Source organism: Notothenia rossii, assembly GCF_949606895.1.
Source record: "Notothenia rossii genome assembly, chromosome: 1".
In the NCBI taxonomy this organism is placed as follows: Eukaryota; Metazoa; Chordata; class Actinopteri; order Perciformes; family Nototheniidae; genus Notothenia; species Notothenia rossii.
Genome location: NC_136912.1, coordinates 28,461,422 through 28,477,949, shown reverse-complemented (window position 1 = coordinate 28,477,949; position 16,528 = coordinate 28,461,422). Strand labels below are relative to the sequence as shown.

The 16,528-nt window shown below is 37.4% G+C and overlaps 3 protein-coding genes across 9 annotated transcripts in view; 2 read left to right on the top strand and 1 right to left on the bottom strand.

Moving 5' to 3' along the window:
- The window catches only part of tecrb (trans-2,3-enoyl-CoA reductase b), a 13,071-nt gene extending 12,641 nt beyond the window's left edge, over positions 1-430 (bottom strand). The window contains exon 1 of the mRNA XM_079657485.1: positions 53-430. Coding sequence (XP_079513611.1) covers positions 53-157 — 105 coding nt within the window. The 5' untranslated portion in view covers positions 158-430. The remainder of the gene's footprint in view (positions 1-52) is intronic.
- Positions 1-16,528, top strand: part of LOC307023878 (uncharacterized protein) — a 19,124-nt gene extending 2,596 nt beyond the window's left edge. For 3 of the 7 annotated variants that reach the window (XM_079657511.1, XM_079657507.1, XM_079657506.1), the window contains 5 exons: positions 7,700-8,038; positions 9,048-9,203; positions 12,991-13,086; positions 13,550-13,569; positions 13,661-16,528. In XM_079657511.1, the coding sequence (XP_079513637.1) occupies positions 7,807-8,038; positions 9,048-9,203; positions 12,991-13,086; positions 13,550-13,569; positions 13,661-13,816 (660 nt within the window). In that variant the 5' untranslated portion in view covers positions 7,700-7,806 and the 3' untranslated portion in view covers positions 13,817-16,528. Of the gene's footprint in view, positions 1-4,935; positions 6,550-7,699; positions 8,039-9,047; positions 9,204-12,990; positions 13,087-13,470 lie in introns of those variants that run through there. The other 4 variants (XM_079657508.1, XR_013803790.1, XM_079657510.1 and 1 more) reach the window with 4 other exon arrangements.
- On the top strand, positions 1,352-4,791 carry dnajb1b (DnaJ heat shock protein family (Hsp40) member B1b). The gene is made up of 3 exons (XM_079657475.1): positions 1,352-2,066; positions 3,385-3,992; positions 4,101-4,791. Exons 1-3 carry the CDS (start codon positions 1,847-1,849, stop codon positions 4,332-4,334), a joined length of 1,062 nt encoding a protein of 353 aa, XP_079513601.1. The 5' UTR covers positions 1,352-1,846; the 3' UTR covers positions 4,335-4,791.

The following is a 16,528-nucleotide window of genomic DNA, read 5'->3' as shown; positions in this document are numbered from 1 at the left end:
GATTACATTATGGCTCCATTTAGGGGTTTCAAGTTTTAAAATCACTTCTTACCTCGTAGTGCTTCATCTTGGCAGCTTGCACCCCCTTCCTCAATATCCCAGATGATTGACAGAGCCGCCCTCCACTCAGCGAAGTAAGGTGCAACTGCTGGACCATAGTAGGCGGGACCTACGTTGGTTTTGCAGCAAATCAAAACCAGCAACATTCACGCCATTACATTATCACGTACACTATCAGCAACGTAGCCAATGAGATTTGAGCAAACGAAAAGGTCGCCGCTAACATAATTGGATTTATCCATAGAGTTTAGGACTAATTTATTTTTGAGAAGCAGCTCTGTCCGTCTTTGCGCAGGTGGAGCAGACTGGAGATTGAACCACCTTCCTTAAACTAAATGCATGTCGTCTTTAGTGTAATTGTATCTCTCTTTTCTACTATTTTTTTTTTTACTCTTTGTGACAAGTAACAAGTTAATTTTCCCTAAGGGTAATCAATTAAGTTCTTATTTTAATGTTTGCAATTGCTTTTGCCTTATATCAAATCTGTATTTGCATTATACTGTATAAAGGAATATATGTGTACAGTGTGTTTTCCTTGTGTTTTTAATTGCCTTAAATTAATAAAGTTTGCCATTTGTCCGGTATGTTTTCACTTAATATTCTCAAACCCAAGGCAACATTAAATAGTAAGGTACATTTCAAAAACATGATTTTCTTGTAAACCTGCAAAAAACACACTGAGGACAAAACGACCACACATCACTGTGAAATGTAAAAACACAAAGCATAACAGTTATCTGTGAAGCCATTTAACCTGCAGTGATTTTTTTTAATTCAAACTGATACGCCCCTCTCATCCTTGAAAACCCGGGAGGGAGTGGTGCTAGTGGAGCCTCGCAGCAGCGATACCCGCATAACCGCATAGGTGCACACAGGCATAACAAGATTGCTGCCAGCAATGTAGTCAACGTTTCATTTTGGTATGGAAGGGGTTCAGTGAGGGTAGTATTTTTAAGTCTTACATAGCAAGTATTCATTGTTCATGATATCTCTGCTTGGGACATGATTTGTGATATGATCTGCCATGTCAGTCATTTTCACAGAATAATGTACATGTAAGCATGGAATTATTGATTTACTTTATTTGAGTAATTCCATTGTATGATATTTATACCCAACGTCTGTAAGAAAATAATTGTTCTTTTGACAATTATTAGATGTTTATAGCTACTTTTTAGATTAGGATTTTAAACTAAAAGCAATTGATCAATTTATAATAAACAACACATTGTTAAAGATTAAACATGTTTGCTCATCACACTGACAGGGTTTGGTGGGGAATTGAAATCATACAAAAGAAAGTTGTACCAGACTTGTTGGTGTATCTAGTATTACCAACAGGATATTATTAATGTGTGGGATTTTGGGTATCACTACACTGTATTAAAGTGAAGTTATGAAATATGCTACATTAAATCACCCAAATTGTGCAAAAAAAATCTTTCTGCAGGCTACTTTGTAGACGGTTTCTTGTTTTGAGTTTTGGGTTCCCCAAGTTTGGATCCCTCAGTATCTTTCCAATGTATCAGAACCAGTTTAGTGAGACTGATAAGGCATGGTATGTTAGTGTGCGACAATATTTCCGACAGCGCTTGAAGGCAGCACGTCATGACGTCGCGGTGGGCGTGTCGGGGAGACTGGAGAGCTCGAGCTGTTTATGGAAAACTCTAGAAGTTTCCACGAGGTTTATAAAGAAAATACCCGGGACCCAGCGTACTCAGAAGCTACAGAGCAGTGACTGAGGACGGACTACAAACAGCTGTAACGTTTATAAACAGGCCACTGGATGGTCAAAATGGGTAAAGACTACTACGAAATTTTGGGAATTAAAAAGGGAGCGTCGGAGGACGATATAAAGAAAGCTTATCGTAAGCAGGCTTTGCGCTTTCATCCAGACAAAAACAAGTCGCCAAATGCCGAGGACAAATTCAAAGAAATTGCCGAAGCTTACGACGTTTTGAGCGACCCGAACAAAAAGGACATTTACGATCGTTTTGGTGAAGAAGGTAAGATTTCACATAGGAATCATTAGCCTGTGAGAATGGGGATAACCAACTGATTACAGGCCTTCAGTAGAGGCTGGTTGTGAGGCACACAGGAAAACCACCAAGACATGTTTCTACAAGACCAGGTTAAAGAAGTATAACTGAAATAATGTGAACGTGAGTTGAGAAGGGCAACTTAATGTTGTTGACGTCAGGAGGGGGCGGGGCTTAGCGTGGCAGCGTGCTCTTGTATTTGGATCAGATTTGGATGTTTGAACGGTGTTGTCAGGGGGGCTTTATAGAAACGAGAGGTGGGGCAGTGATTGACATGTACTGAAATACTTCAGTGACTAGTAATACCTGTTAAATAACTTTAGTACATTTAGGAAATACGTGATGATAAAAACAACACATTTGTAATTGAATGGAAATCTTATAAGAAACCCTTTTTTTAAAAGCTCTGCATCTATTCACTGGAGATGTAATGGCTCCCCTGATGTGTAACCATGGCAACATCATAATTTGGATCAACAAATGTCGGGTTACATGGATATCATGTTTTCCCCCCTGGGATAACAATGTTTGTTTGCATCAAAGACATAATGTGAACATTTAAAATAACTACTCATTTAATGGCAACACTAAAAATGTATTGAATGGAAATTATGTTTATCAAGGGAAACTCTTCAATGCATTCAAGCTAAGGATATTTCCAAATACGGAACCTGACAAGTAATACTTCTGCACACAGCTTGAAAACAACGACAGGCGCTGTAGAATGTTGTAAGTTTGTGTCACATTTTTTATGGTGGTGTCCGTACACAAGAAAGATAGATCTTTCAGGGTTTTATCCGACATTTACAAGGTCTACATATCCACATATTCTTACTTTGTGAGGCAATTGTTATGCACAGAATCGATTGCAAATTCCAAAAGACACCCATGCTAATAGTGAATAGAACTTTAAAAGTAACATTGAGGGACTTTTGTATTGTGTGTTTGTTAGTTTTATTGATAGAGCACCTCACAGTAAAATATGCTGCCTGTGTTGCCATTTAAAATGGAAAATGTGTTGCTGTTGCCATGACTTCTTAGCCTCTCCAATTCATTTATCAAAATGCTTTGCCCTTTACTTTGTAGCTTGCCTGCACAATCAAAACTGAGAAAGGAAAAAAAGCAATATGAAAAGCTATAACTAACAAGAACAATGTGGGGAAATACCATAACCTATAACATGAATGATGCTATAATGAGTCTTGAAATACATCATTTATAATACCATTAGAGTGAATTAAGTCGTTTTGGTGATACATTACTTTTTGTGGTTTCTCTCACTCAGGTCTGAAAGGCGGAGGAGCACCAGCTGGTGGTGGTGGTGGAAGTGCTGGGCCTGGCAACTTCAGCTACTCCTTCCAGGGCGACCCCCATGTCATTTTTTCAGATTTCTTCGGTGGACGTAACCCCTTCGATCAGTTCTTTGGTGCCCGTAATGGAGGCCCAGATGAGGACATGGACACTGAAGACCCTTTTGCCCGCTTCGGGATGGGGGGCGGTGGGATGGGCGGGTTCCCTCGCTCCTTCAGCTCTGGCATGGGAGGGATGGGACCTCACAGTAGCATTGTAAAGAAGCCTCAGGACCCCCCCGTGGTTCACGATCTCTGGGTTGCGATGGAGGATGTGTTGTCAGGTTGCACAAAGAAAATGAAAATCTCCCGTAAAAGGCTGAACCCAGACGGGCGAACAGTAAGGAAAGAGGATAAAATCCTGGAGGTGCAGATAAAGAAGGGGTGGAAAGAGGGCACTAAAATCACATTTCCCAAAGAGGGGGACCAGACCCCCACAAACATTCCAGCCGACGTGGTTTTCGTGGTCAAGGACAAGGCCCATCGGGTATTCAAACGTGAGGGCTCGGACATCGTTTATACAGCAAAGATTTCACTAAGAGATGTAAGTTTACATATAAGATAGCTTTTTTGTCACTTGTGTGATTTGCATACATATAATGACGTTTCCTGATCTTAAATCATGTTTTATTTCTCCCTTTATTTCCATCAGGCCTTGTGTGGCTGCACAGTCAACGCACCCACACTGGACGGCAGAACGGTGACCGTGTCAACAACAGATATTGTGCAGCCAGGGATGAAGAGACGCGTGAGCGGCGAGGGGCTGCCTTATCCCAAACGCCCCGACCGTCGAGGCGACCTGTTAGTAGAGTACGAGGTCAAGTTCCCAGAAAGGCTCAGCCAGAGCGCCCGGGACACCGTCGCTCAGGTCCTCCCGCGATCCTAAACCACACCAACGGACATCTGGGACTTTAGGATTATCACACTAAGCTGCCAACTATTTTGTCAGTCATTCATGTGCCGTTACAAATCACTTCACAAAAGTAAAGACAGATTTGTGAGATACAATTGTGAACGCTGTCAAACATAGTATGAAAAACCACCTTCGGAAAATGCTAATCATAAATGACTGCAGCATTTCAAACGATACCATGTAAATATGACCAATATTTTTTTGCTGTTTGGTTTACTGAATAAGATTATATTTTGATGAAAAAGCAAACATTATAACATGTACAGCATATGAGGACAGTTCTAGTTCTGTTTAAATAGTTTTGTTGGTATCAAAGGTTCTCCACTGGAAAAATGTTGTATGAAATTGCAACATAAAGATTGAATTGTTTTTATAAATTCAACTCATGTAAAGTTGATGGAGAAAATAAAATGTTGTCTGGCCTGAGAAACCTTCACTTCATGGAAAGAATGTTAATGCTAATGTTTATTAGCATTGCAGCTCACACAGTAAAAACAACAACTCTACATTCATGTGTTGATTGACTGACTTTCCCAGAATCCTTATGAAAGATCAATCCCCTGCAGCCACTGCTGACACATGAGCGCAACGATGAAGGTCTGAAAACATAATTTATTTTAAGTTTTCACTTTCTTGCAAAGGGCCACCCGCAGGGCCAGGGTGTTGCTCTTTATTTCTGCAGGGGCTAAAAATGGAAGTTTACCTTAAGCTTAAACTGTATACCGGTAGTCATGTTTCAGCCTCAATTATAGAAAACCATATCTGACTGAGGTATTGCTAAGTCTTCCTCTCTTTATAAACTCAATATTGACTTTCACATTTCTACTGGATGTCTCCCACAGATCTCTCCATATTTTAACCATATTTTAAGCTGGAACACTTCAATCACTTAATGTTTCATGTCTAAAATAAATACTTTTTTGTAAATACTCTTGTTCCCTTTCCCGCCAATAGTGAGATGAGAAGATAAATACTTTTCTCATATCTGAATTAAAGAAAGAAGATCTATCTAGCGAGATTTAAAGATACTTAAAACATGTGTTTTGGACCAAGCTAGTTTCCCCCTACCTGTTTCAGTCTCTACGCTAAGCTAGAAGAGCAGGCTACTTGCACATTTGCACTGAATGGATAGATATAAGCAGTTATAAAATAGACAAGAAGGACAATATACGTAATTTCCAAAATGTCAAGCGATTGCATTAAAAAAAAAAATCTCAGAATTTGAGTAGATACATGTGAAAACACCAATATTGTGTTATTCTGCATGTTAATGTCAGACATTTAAGCAACAACTAACACAAATGTATGTTTTCTTACTGGATTGAGACTTTAAATAGTCCAGGTTTTGTGATAAATAAAACCCTGTCACAGCTAACTTTATCAATTTATTATTTCATAGAAAAACATTGGAACTGTTTTAATCCTTTCTTAAAACAAAACATGAAATTTAGCCCTTCTCACACATCATTTTTATACAGTCCCGAGACTTCGCTGAGTGGCTCGTGTAAGGACACGCTAACCCTAATAAAAGGCCTAAGTGGAGCGAAAGGTTTCTGTGGCAACTTAAAGGTCAGAAGTTAGTCAGAAATACTTAATTTTTCGTGGGGGAAATTGGGTTCAGTGCAGTTGCCCTGTTTTGGAATTAGATAATATTATATTAAAATATGAAAAAGATATTAATGTAAAAATAACTTATAAGATGTAATAAAATTGAAATGTGCACATTGTACTACAGTTAAACCTGCTGTACCCTGATGGTGAAGTGGCCCTCTGGCTCTGATACCCGTGACACAGTCAACAGACAGCTGTATGACTTTGATGCCCTCCAGCTTCATGTGTACTGAGGCAGCAGGGCCAGCATCCAGAGCCGAACAATACATATAAAGACTGAAAACAGTTAATATGTATCACTGTTATGGGCTGGTCCTGCAGAGAGATGGGGGGCTGGAGAACTACAGTCAACTGTATAATCTCTGTTGTCAAGAGGCATGTTCAATTGAGAGAGACAGCTGCACAATCACAGCCTTGTAGCTGATCACCAAGACAATCACTTTTTTATGACACTGAATCAGATGACTACACTTTGAAGCGGACCACTGCTTATTTTCTCTGTCAGCTGGAAAAAAACGTTTTTAACCTTAAGCAAGAATGAGGATTCTTCATCTTATAATTTTTTGCTGCATCTTGGGTGAGTTTTTTTCAAATCATCCGAATATTTTTATTTCTAAAGGTTACATTGTGAATTGGTTATAAATGTACTTGTTAATAAGATGTACATTTATTGATGAGCTTCTTCTAATGCACTGGTAATGTTCAGTATAGTCAGTGGTGGATCGTAACATAAACCTGAGTTCTGTCAGTATTGTTTTATGCTACTTCATACTTCTACTTCACTACATTCTGGAAGCCAATACTTTTTAACTTCACCACATTTATTGGAAGCTACTTTTGAGATTTAGATTATTATTTCAACAAAGTATCAATCAATCTATAAATGAACTTTGACATATTATTTAATATGTATGCAGCAGCTTTATAAAAAGCCCTTAAAATAAGCCCTTCATTTACCAATTATTACAAACAAACTAGGACATCAAAAATCACAATCCAGAAATTAAGAATATACAATTCTGAAATGATCCATTACGAAATAGAAGAAATACTTTTGGTACCTCAAGTATAGATAAATAAGATTTTGAAAGCAATATAATTTAGTATACTTTTACTGGTAAAACATCTGAGTACTTCTTCCACCACTGGGTATAGATTTTAAAATTGGTCTTCTTTTTAAAAATAATTTAGTTTGAACACCATTTAAATATTTCTATCATAACTCAAACTTGCTTGCAAATAAACCTTCACAACCAAAAAGTGAAAGTCTACTGAATTAAAGTATGATATTGTATTTAAGATATTGAATCCGAGTTTTTTGTAATAGTAGAAGTAAGAATGTCTACAGATCTTCGATTAACAATGAGAAACTAAATATGTCAAATAAATGTAGTGAAGTAAAAATTACAACAATTGCCAACAAAATGTAATAAAGTACAAGTATAAAGTAGCATAATGTGAAAATACTCAAGCAAAGTACAAGTACCTCATTTTGTACTTATGTACGGTTACATTACCCCACAGAATGACATTATATAAAAACACAATGGTGTTAAGCCACAATTCAAATCAACCAAAAAAGGTGAAGCTGTAAAATTATCAAGCAGATTATGCTATTGTGTTTATTTATGTTAATATGCTGCCTGTTCAAGCAATTTAATTTCATCCAACTGCAGTTGTGTAGATATCACCATCATGTAACAAAGGCCCTTTGTTCCATAATGCAGGTGTGTGTGCTGAGGCTTCAGGAGTGCTGGAGGTGAGCGGCCATGTTGGAGGAGAGGTCTCCATCCTCTGTTCTGGCACCACCACCAACAGCTCGGAACTCTCCAACATGTACTTCTGCAAAGGAGACTGCGCCAGAGAAAACATCCTGATTCAAACTGAGAAGAAGAGTTTGGCAATCACGCGACGAGGAAGATACAGCATGGAGGTCAGCAGAGGGGATGGAGCCTTCAACGTGACCATAAAGAGGCTGGAGAGGGCCGACACAGGGACATATCAATGCAGACTGGAGGAAACGTATAGAGTGTTGCACCAGGAGGTCAATCTCAAAGTCGAAGATGGTACGTTCCTGGGTAGATGCATACAAAAAGTTAGCAAATTGCTTGAGAGAGCCGGGCTTTTTCGTAAAACAATGTATGTCATTCATCCTCCTCATGCAAATCATTTTAGCACAGTCACACTTAGCCAAAAAAGTCCCTGAAGCGAAAAGGTCATGGTACCTTAGATCAAACAACCTCTGTGACAAAATCATTTGAAACCTGAAGCTGTTGTTGCATTCAAGAAACACAGAGGCTGTGGAGTGGAGGAAACGTATAACATTTTTTCACCAGAGGGTCAACCTCAGAGTGGCATGATGGTAATTTTATGGATTAATGCATAAAGGTTCCCGCAGGCAATGAGGCGCTTTGGGGCGTTACTAATGCACTATTTATCTTCTAGTCAGGAGTGGTTATTTTGTATGAAACAAAGGTCACAGTGTACGCTTTTTCATTATAATATGACACGGTCATGTTGAACCAAAACCTATAAATATAACTGATTCTGACTGCAGAATAAAACCAACCAAACTGTATGTGGAAAATGATTATTATATGTACTGCAGGTGTAAAACTTAAAGGTTATAATACCATGTATACATTACATTGTTTTATTTTTAAAAACTGATCCGAGTGAACATATGTGTTTGTGTGTCCATGTGGGTGTGGAGCCCTTATAATAAGTGTTAATAGTTCATAATCATTAGACATTATTTTGAAAGCTCACACTAATTTATTAGTTTATTTAATGTGCTAGTGCTGCTAACATGTAAATTAACATTCTTTGTGGTTACATGCAATTTTTATAATGATATTATAATAATGAAATAATAACAACACTAATAATAACAATAATAATACATATAATAATAATAATAATAATAATATTAATAATAATAATAATAATAATAATATTGTGATGCTGTGAAATTGATTATACTGTGAAATTCTCTGGACGTTGCAACCCTTCCTGTGATGTATCACGAGTTCACAATATTTCTTGCCAGTCATCCTTCATCCTGTTCTCCCGCAGCCTCCACTGTTCCGGTCGGACCCCCTCCCTCCACCACCACCCCCTCTCTGCAGACTGAAGCACAAGCTCTGCCCCAACGCAGCTCTGCATCCAGCACTGAAGCATCAACGCTGCCGACTACAGAGACAAACCAGCCAGCAGCCACCAAACTAAAAGGTATATTTAACGGTCACTGTTAGCAGCTGTTCTCCTGTTGCAGGCCTCAAAGTAGCGTATACCTTATTGGTCAGTTTGGATAACAACTTAAGTCACCTTGCACTCTAAACTGTTTTCTTTGTGTAACTTCACTTGGATGGAGTCACCCAACTAGACATTTTTGGTTCTAAAAACATTCAGAGAATGTTACAGTCATTGTTCTAGGAAGGTTTTCAGTGGGAAGTTTTTGTTTGGTTCCCAGAACGTTCTTCTGAAAGGTAGGATAACGTTCTCTAAAAACATTCTTAAAATGTTTGGTGATAACATTGTTAGAACATTATGCCCTCCTATTCTTAAAACGTTTTCAGCGGGAAGTTTTTGTTTGGTTCCCAGAATGTTCTTCTGAAAGGTAGGATAACGCTCTCTAAAAACATTCTTAAAATGTTTATGATAACCTTCTTAAAATATTTTTGAAAACATTGTTAGAACATTATGCCCTACTATTCTTAAAACGTTTTCAGCAGAAGCTTTTATTTTGGTTCCCAGAATGTTCTTCTGAAAGGTAGGATAACATTCTCTAAAAACATTCTTAAAATGTTTTTGATAACATTGTTAGAACATTATGCCCTACTGTTCTTAAAACATTTCCAACTGCAAGTTCGATTTTTTATGTTGCCAGAATGTTATTATTTTAGAGAAGGATAACATGGTTTATGTTAAAGAAATTATGCAAATGTTCTATGGTAACAATTTCCTAAAATATGTTTACATTATTTTAACATGAAGATATAATATTCCTGTAATTGTTCAACTCAAAATTCCTGGGTAAGTGGACTGACCACTGTGGTCATTAGGATGATTACGATAGTTTACTTAACTATTGGAATTTGATTATTAACACATGTAAAAGGATGACACGGAATCAGCTGGTGAAAGTAACATTTGTTTATTAGAAAAGGTGAGCTGGGAGTGGAGGTTGGTTATGGCGGCAGTGGGAAACAGTTGTTCCAGGGTGGGTAGAGAGGCCTGGCTGGTCTTGGGAGTGTGGAAGGCCTTGGATTCCTCCTGGGAGAGACACAAAAATCAGTGTGAGGCAAAAGCAGGCAAAGTTGTCAAAGAATATGCTGGTAAAAAGCTAGAGCGGCACGCAACAAACCGTTCACGGCAACAATCCGGCAGGGAATGAATGCAGGGTGCAGGTTTTCATAGTGTGGCTGACGAGCAGGTTGCAGGTGTGGTTGATTGGAGATTGCTCCCAGCCGTGTATAGCAGACCAGCAGGCAGAGAGAGAGAGACACACAGTAGAAAGAAACACATACAAACACTAACAGGGGTTTCAGGGACGGGCAGTGATAGTCGGTCCGTTCTTCTATTTGTCTGTCTTTGGTTTTCTAAGTGTTATTCGATCCATATGACAATAGAGATATGTGCATAAACAACAAAAACACTTGGGGTATAATGTTCGAACAATGTTTTCACCAAACATTTTAAGAATGTTTTTAGAGAACGTTATCCTACCTTTCAGAAGTACATTCTAGGAACCAAAATAAAACTTCTCGATGAAACCATTCCTAGAACAATGAATGGTAATATTCTCAAAATGTTTTTGGAAACAACAATGTCTAGCTAGGAACTCCGACTTGCCTACGCAAACATGCAATATCATGAATTACGTGCTTGTTTTTTTCTAAAAAGGAAAATGTGGTGACATTAGATTTCTTTTAAACATCCTTTTCAAACAAATGCAACAACTTTGTTTTTTAAAGCACACTACAAATAAATTTGACGTTGACCATGACCCTGTTAATATTTCGCATCACAGGAACATTTTATAAAAAAAGAATAACCTCCTGAAAACATTATCCAAATGTTGCTTTCAAAATGTTCTTCTTTGGTTATCATTTAACATTGAGGGAACATTTTATAAAGAACATCTTTAATGTGTTACCTCAACAACGTTCAAAACACGTCCTTAGAATGTTGGAGGCAAAACATTCCACCTTTGTTGACTTATCACATTAAAGGAACATTTTATAAAACACTTTGTCATCTCAGGCCTCAATAACATCCTGAAAACATTTTCAGAATGTTGCTTGGAGAATGTTCTTTATTTGTTATCATGTAACATTGAGGGAACGTTTTATAAAGAACATCTTTAATGTGTTACCCAACAACGCCCAAAACACATCCTTAGAATGTTGCAGGCAAAATGTTCCACCTTTGTTAACATATCACATTAAAGGAACGTTTTATAAAACACTTTCTGTCATCTCAGGCCTCAACAACATGCTGAAAACATTTTCAGAATGTTTCTTGGAAAATGTTCTTCATTTGTTATCAGGAAACATTGAGGGAACATTTTATACAACCCTTTCTCTCATCTCAGGCCTCAATAACATCCTGAAAACAATTTCAGAATGTTGCTTTGAAAATGTTCTTCATTTGTTATCATGTAACATTGTGGGAACGTTTTATTAAGAACATCTTTAATGTGTTACACAACAACGTCCAAAACACATCCTAAGAATGTTGCAGGCAAAACGTTCCACCTTTGTTAACATATCACATTAAAGGAACGTTTTATAAAAAAACATCTCAGGCCTTAATAACATCCTCAAAACATCCTCTGAATGTTGCAGTTAAAACGTTATGTCTTAGTTAACCTTAAACCTTATAGGAACAGTATTTGAACAAATAAACATCCTAAAAAGGTTTTTTGAACATCAGATTAAAATGTTTCTTTAAAACCTTGTGAGAACCAATAGGTAACCAAAGTTGTGAGAACGTTCCCCGCTAGCTGGGCACACTAGACGTTTGTTTTCACTTCAGGTGCTGAAGGTGGCTTGTTTCTCACCTTAAATGTGTTTCTATATGTATATACAATATGGGTCTGGAACTAGTCCAGGTCCAACATGCAACAAGTGGGATTTGGAAACTTGACTGCACATCACTAACAATGGACTTTCCATGAAGTAGAAGACATCTTGTGTTGAATAGAATCTAGTTAATTTCTTTTAAATGAAAAAACAAAAACTAAGATCAGACACATTATTGAAAGCATAATATTGGAATATGTCTCAAAACATCTGAGGAAGCGATATGTTTTTAGTTAATTTTTGTATCTATACCATAGCAACATTGTTTTAAACAAACCTCTGGACTGTGTTGTTACAATATATATTTAAATCAATTACTGTCATACTAAATGATACTGTTCGCACAACAGATAAATAAAAGAAAGTTTGATAATCGCCTGAAACAAATCTCATTAGTAATCATGACAAAGACATAATCTCCTTTCACCGTCAGGAGGTGGCAAACCATTGTTTTTAGGTATTAACATGCATGCAGCCTATACAATGTATAGAAACGATAAAAAAGGCATATACTCTACTGTTGTAACATGCTGCTATCAAAGGATAAAAACATTCAGAAATGTGTGGAATGGGCATGTGTTTATCCTGTGATGTGCATGTGAAACATGTGCATTGTTTCCATTTATATAGGAGGCAGACAAAGTTTCCATAGAGTGCATTTTCAGTAATAAGTGGCTAAACATTCTGTGTTTTGAGGAAGAACTGATATTTTTTACCAATGGATAAAAACAGGTTGTTGTTGTTATGTTCTTAACTGACAGCTGATTGCTCATATTGAGAAATAACTTAGTCTGATAATTAGATTTCTTGGTCAGAATTTTTTTCTGCTGCATCAATAATGAATTGATTGTTCTGAATATCAGAGACTAAGTTGTCATCCTGTTGTTGAATAAGCTGTATTGTCAGTAGCACAAACGACTGTCTGTTTGCAGACGCCACAGTGGTCATCATTGTTTCGGTGACCCTGGCTCTTCTGGTTTGTGCCATTATACCTCTTATATTCTACGGACACTGCAGGAATAATGCGGGTGAGGAGACACATGCTCAGAGACATGCATGCTTACACACACTGCTTACACTCTACAATGTCTACATGTTTTTTTAAGGGTACATTTTGCCCATATTTTTAGTTCATACATGTTGTTCCCAAGTAATTGGAGCTGCTTCATAAATTAATTCTGAAAGATGTTATAGGTGACCCTGAGGGCACCAAGGACAACAGAGACACTGAGAACATTTCAATATAAAAGAGGTCATTTAGGTATTAAAATAACCCTGTGGGTTTACAAAATGTTCATATTCATTGTCTATAGGGCAGCTGCACACTTTAAGGATGGTGAAAACACACATTTCAAACATACTTCTCGGCTTTGAGATGCTCCTATTCACAGATATTGATTGAACTTTCGTAGGCCAAAGAACAAACATGAAGCAATCCTAAATTAAGGGTAGTGGTCCCCTTTAAGGAATCTTGTTGCTTGTGTGTTTCAGAAGGTCTAAACAAGAGTGAGGTTAGTAACCATTTTATAATTCACCACTTTTAGTGTTGATTTAATTGTTCACCTCTAACAGCTCTAATGACTGTATGGTATTTACTTACAGTCTGATTACTGCGAGGAAAATACGGATGGTGCTTCTACTCACTCTGCAGTGAGGATGCAGGCTCTGCAAGCAGGTGCTGATCCAGAGTCTAGTATTCCCGACGCCTCGCAGTACGCTGCTGTCTATCAGGCACTGGATCCAAAGACTGTGGACTGAGCAGGATTTATTCCTTTGAGCTGACAGCTAAACTCAACCTCTTCTCTGTATGTTACATTAAATAAAGGACAAGTGTTTAACTATATTTCTGTACTATATGTTTTACTTTCTATGTGTCATTTTGTAAATGTGTGAGTAAATGTGTCAGTTAAACTGGGTTCAGTTAAAGTATATCTAATCTGATCCAATTTCTTGCAATGACAATCATTATGTATCATTAGCACTTGAAATGTTTTAGCTCTATGAAACCTGATGTACTTATATGACTCTGTTTTCTTCAAGTTTGTATCTTGTTGGTCGAATGCACTTATTGTAAGTTGCTTTGGATAAAAGCGTCAGCTAAATGCAATGTAATGTAAAGTAATGTTCTTGTGGGGGATTGCAATGGCCCTTCCCACACTTCCTTCCCTTTACTTCTGGTCCCCTTGCTCGGGCAACACCTATCTTGAAACCCAGCCTTCGCCTTTATCTCATCTACATACCTGCAAAGCCACACCCAATCGAGCCAGCGAAGTAACATGGCGTTGTGGCCCCCTTCCTCCCCTTGCTCGAAATATGCCTATCTTCGTACTTGACCTTCAGTTTGATCTTCGCTATATGTGTGTAAAGTTTTCGTCCTGCATGTTGTTTCATGGCCACAAAAATATCTCTGCAGACAAACAAAGAAATACAGACTCCTGGAAAGTTACTCAAATCAAATTCAGTGGTAGTTCCTTGAGCACTTTTTGCCATGATGACAAACACCAACGCCTAAAGCAATGTTCCAAACTGCATGGAAAGCACTACTGGACTTACTACATCCTTGTCAGAGTACCTTTCTGGAGGTTTGGGATCCTCTGCTTTATACAATTCAACGTAGTGTTGGGGTAAGACCTGCAGAGGGTGCTACAGTACACATAAGCTATGATTCAACATGTCATCTTTGCCTCTCCCTATCTTTCACAACCCCCCTTGACAGCTCATTGACCATTATTCCTTCAGAAACTTTAAATACCTGGTCTTAAAGAGCGAATTTAAAACACTAACAAAGATTGTTGTCACCCATTTAATTTTTTCTTTGTGTATTTTTGTTATGTTGGTGTAGGCCTCAATTTTATTGTTGTTCCTTCAGTTTAATTAAGATTATTAATTGCATGTAGTTTATTTTGGAATTTGGAAAGAACTAAATGAAAACATAAAATTAATTGTAGATATTTAGTTTTCATCAGATGCACCAGTGTTTATGCTACCAGAACTATTTTCATGTTTAAATTGATGTACTAAAGGCCCTGCTAGGTGTAATTGGTTACCTTGAGTCAGAGGGTTAACTGTTGCTTCCAGTGTCCTGTCTTTATGCTAAGCTAACAGGCTTCTGGCTATAGCCTTGCCTACAGTATATTAACTCCCTCACAGAAAATATCTACTAATTATATATGATATACTTTTGCTTTAAACTTTAAATAAAGCAGTTTAATGTTAACGTCACAGGACATAAAAGTGATTCATAATGTGACCCTGTCTAAATGCATGTAGTTAAAATACTTATTGAGTGCGCTTTAGTTGCGCTGATAAGTGGGATTCCAATGGCAAATACCAACAGGTGGCAGATGTGGAGACATTTTAGATTGACCTTACAGTTAATTAGTCATTGCGTTTTAATCACCTTTAACAAGTGTGTAGCTGAAAGACTTTTGTGTAAACTCATGGATATCCCACTTATGGGCGAATATATCAAATAAAATAAAAGGTTATCTACACAATGGAACTTACAACAGCAGGTTAACATTTTCAACAATAGTAACAGTGCGAGCTTGAGGACCATAAAAAGAAGAAAAAAAAGAAAATAAACCAAATGAAATAAAATACCTTACAAATTAAGTTTACTTACTCTAGTGTACAGAAACTCTTACAATTTTAAGAGTTTCTGTATTGTTTTAGCATGTCCAGGTAAGATTTTTAAGTAGGACATGAAGACAGTTAGGGTTGGATTTCTGTTTTGTATGTATAAAACAAAAAAAAGCATGATGCACATTCTCTTGACAGACATTACATCATCAAAAATGTTTTATTCAATTTCGAGATTGGGTTTATTATAAAGTTTTCTGTGTATAGTAATATCATACCAAAAAGTCTGACTACAGGTACTGTCCCAAAAAGGGCAACTTAACATTTAAACTGTGGTGAGTTTAGTAACAGAGAGGGTAAACATTTAATCTATACACTTTACGATTACAGAATTAACTGGATTACACCGTGCAAGATTTCCGAGACATCCTTATTTGGAACCAAACATTTTCTGGGTAATAACCATGCGTACAAAGGATGAACAAATCCTTGTGGGCAGAGGTGTCGAAACAACAGAATGACTCTCACTTCTCTCTGACTGTCTCGCACCCTCCCTGGAAATGTTGTGACTCTGCCTGCATCTGAGCACGTATACCGTTCACAAGACTTGTGCATAGGTCTGAAAAAGTGTGAAGACTACATAAAACAAATGTTCGTAATAATTATATTTTGTTTGTTTAATCTTTACAAAACCAAGGTATAAAATTGACCATTGAAGTTCATTTCAGTCAGATCCATGCGAGCTATACCAACATGTTCATGCAAGCTAAGCAAGCTTTTGATTAGCAGTATAGACGTGAATGTTAACCTTCTTGTCCACGCTTTTTGAGTGAGCCCTTTCACTTCAATCATTTGATACATCTCTATTATTAAATGTAGCTTACATTT

What these genes read in the sequence shown, in the direction of transcription:
- dnajb1b (XM_079657475.1), top strand. Translation starts at nt 1,847, where the DNA reads ATGGTCAAAATGGGTAAAGACTACTACGAAATTTTGGGAATTAAAAAG. An exon ending in CGATCGTTTTGGTGAAGAAG is followed by an intron (nt 2,067 to 3,384) that starts GTAAGATTTCAC and finishes TCTCTCACTCAG; the next exon opens with GTCTGAAAGGCGGAGGAGCA. An exon ending in CAAAGATTTCACTAAGAGAT is followed by an intron (nt 3,993 to 4,100) that starts GTAAGTTTACAT and finishes TATTTCCATCAG; the next exon opens with GCCTTGTGTGGCTGCACAGT.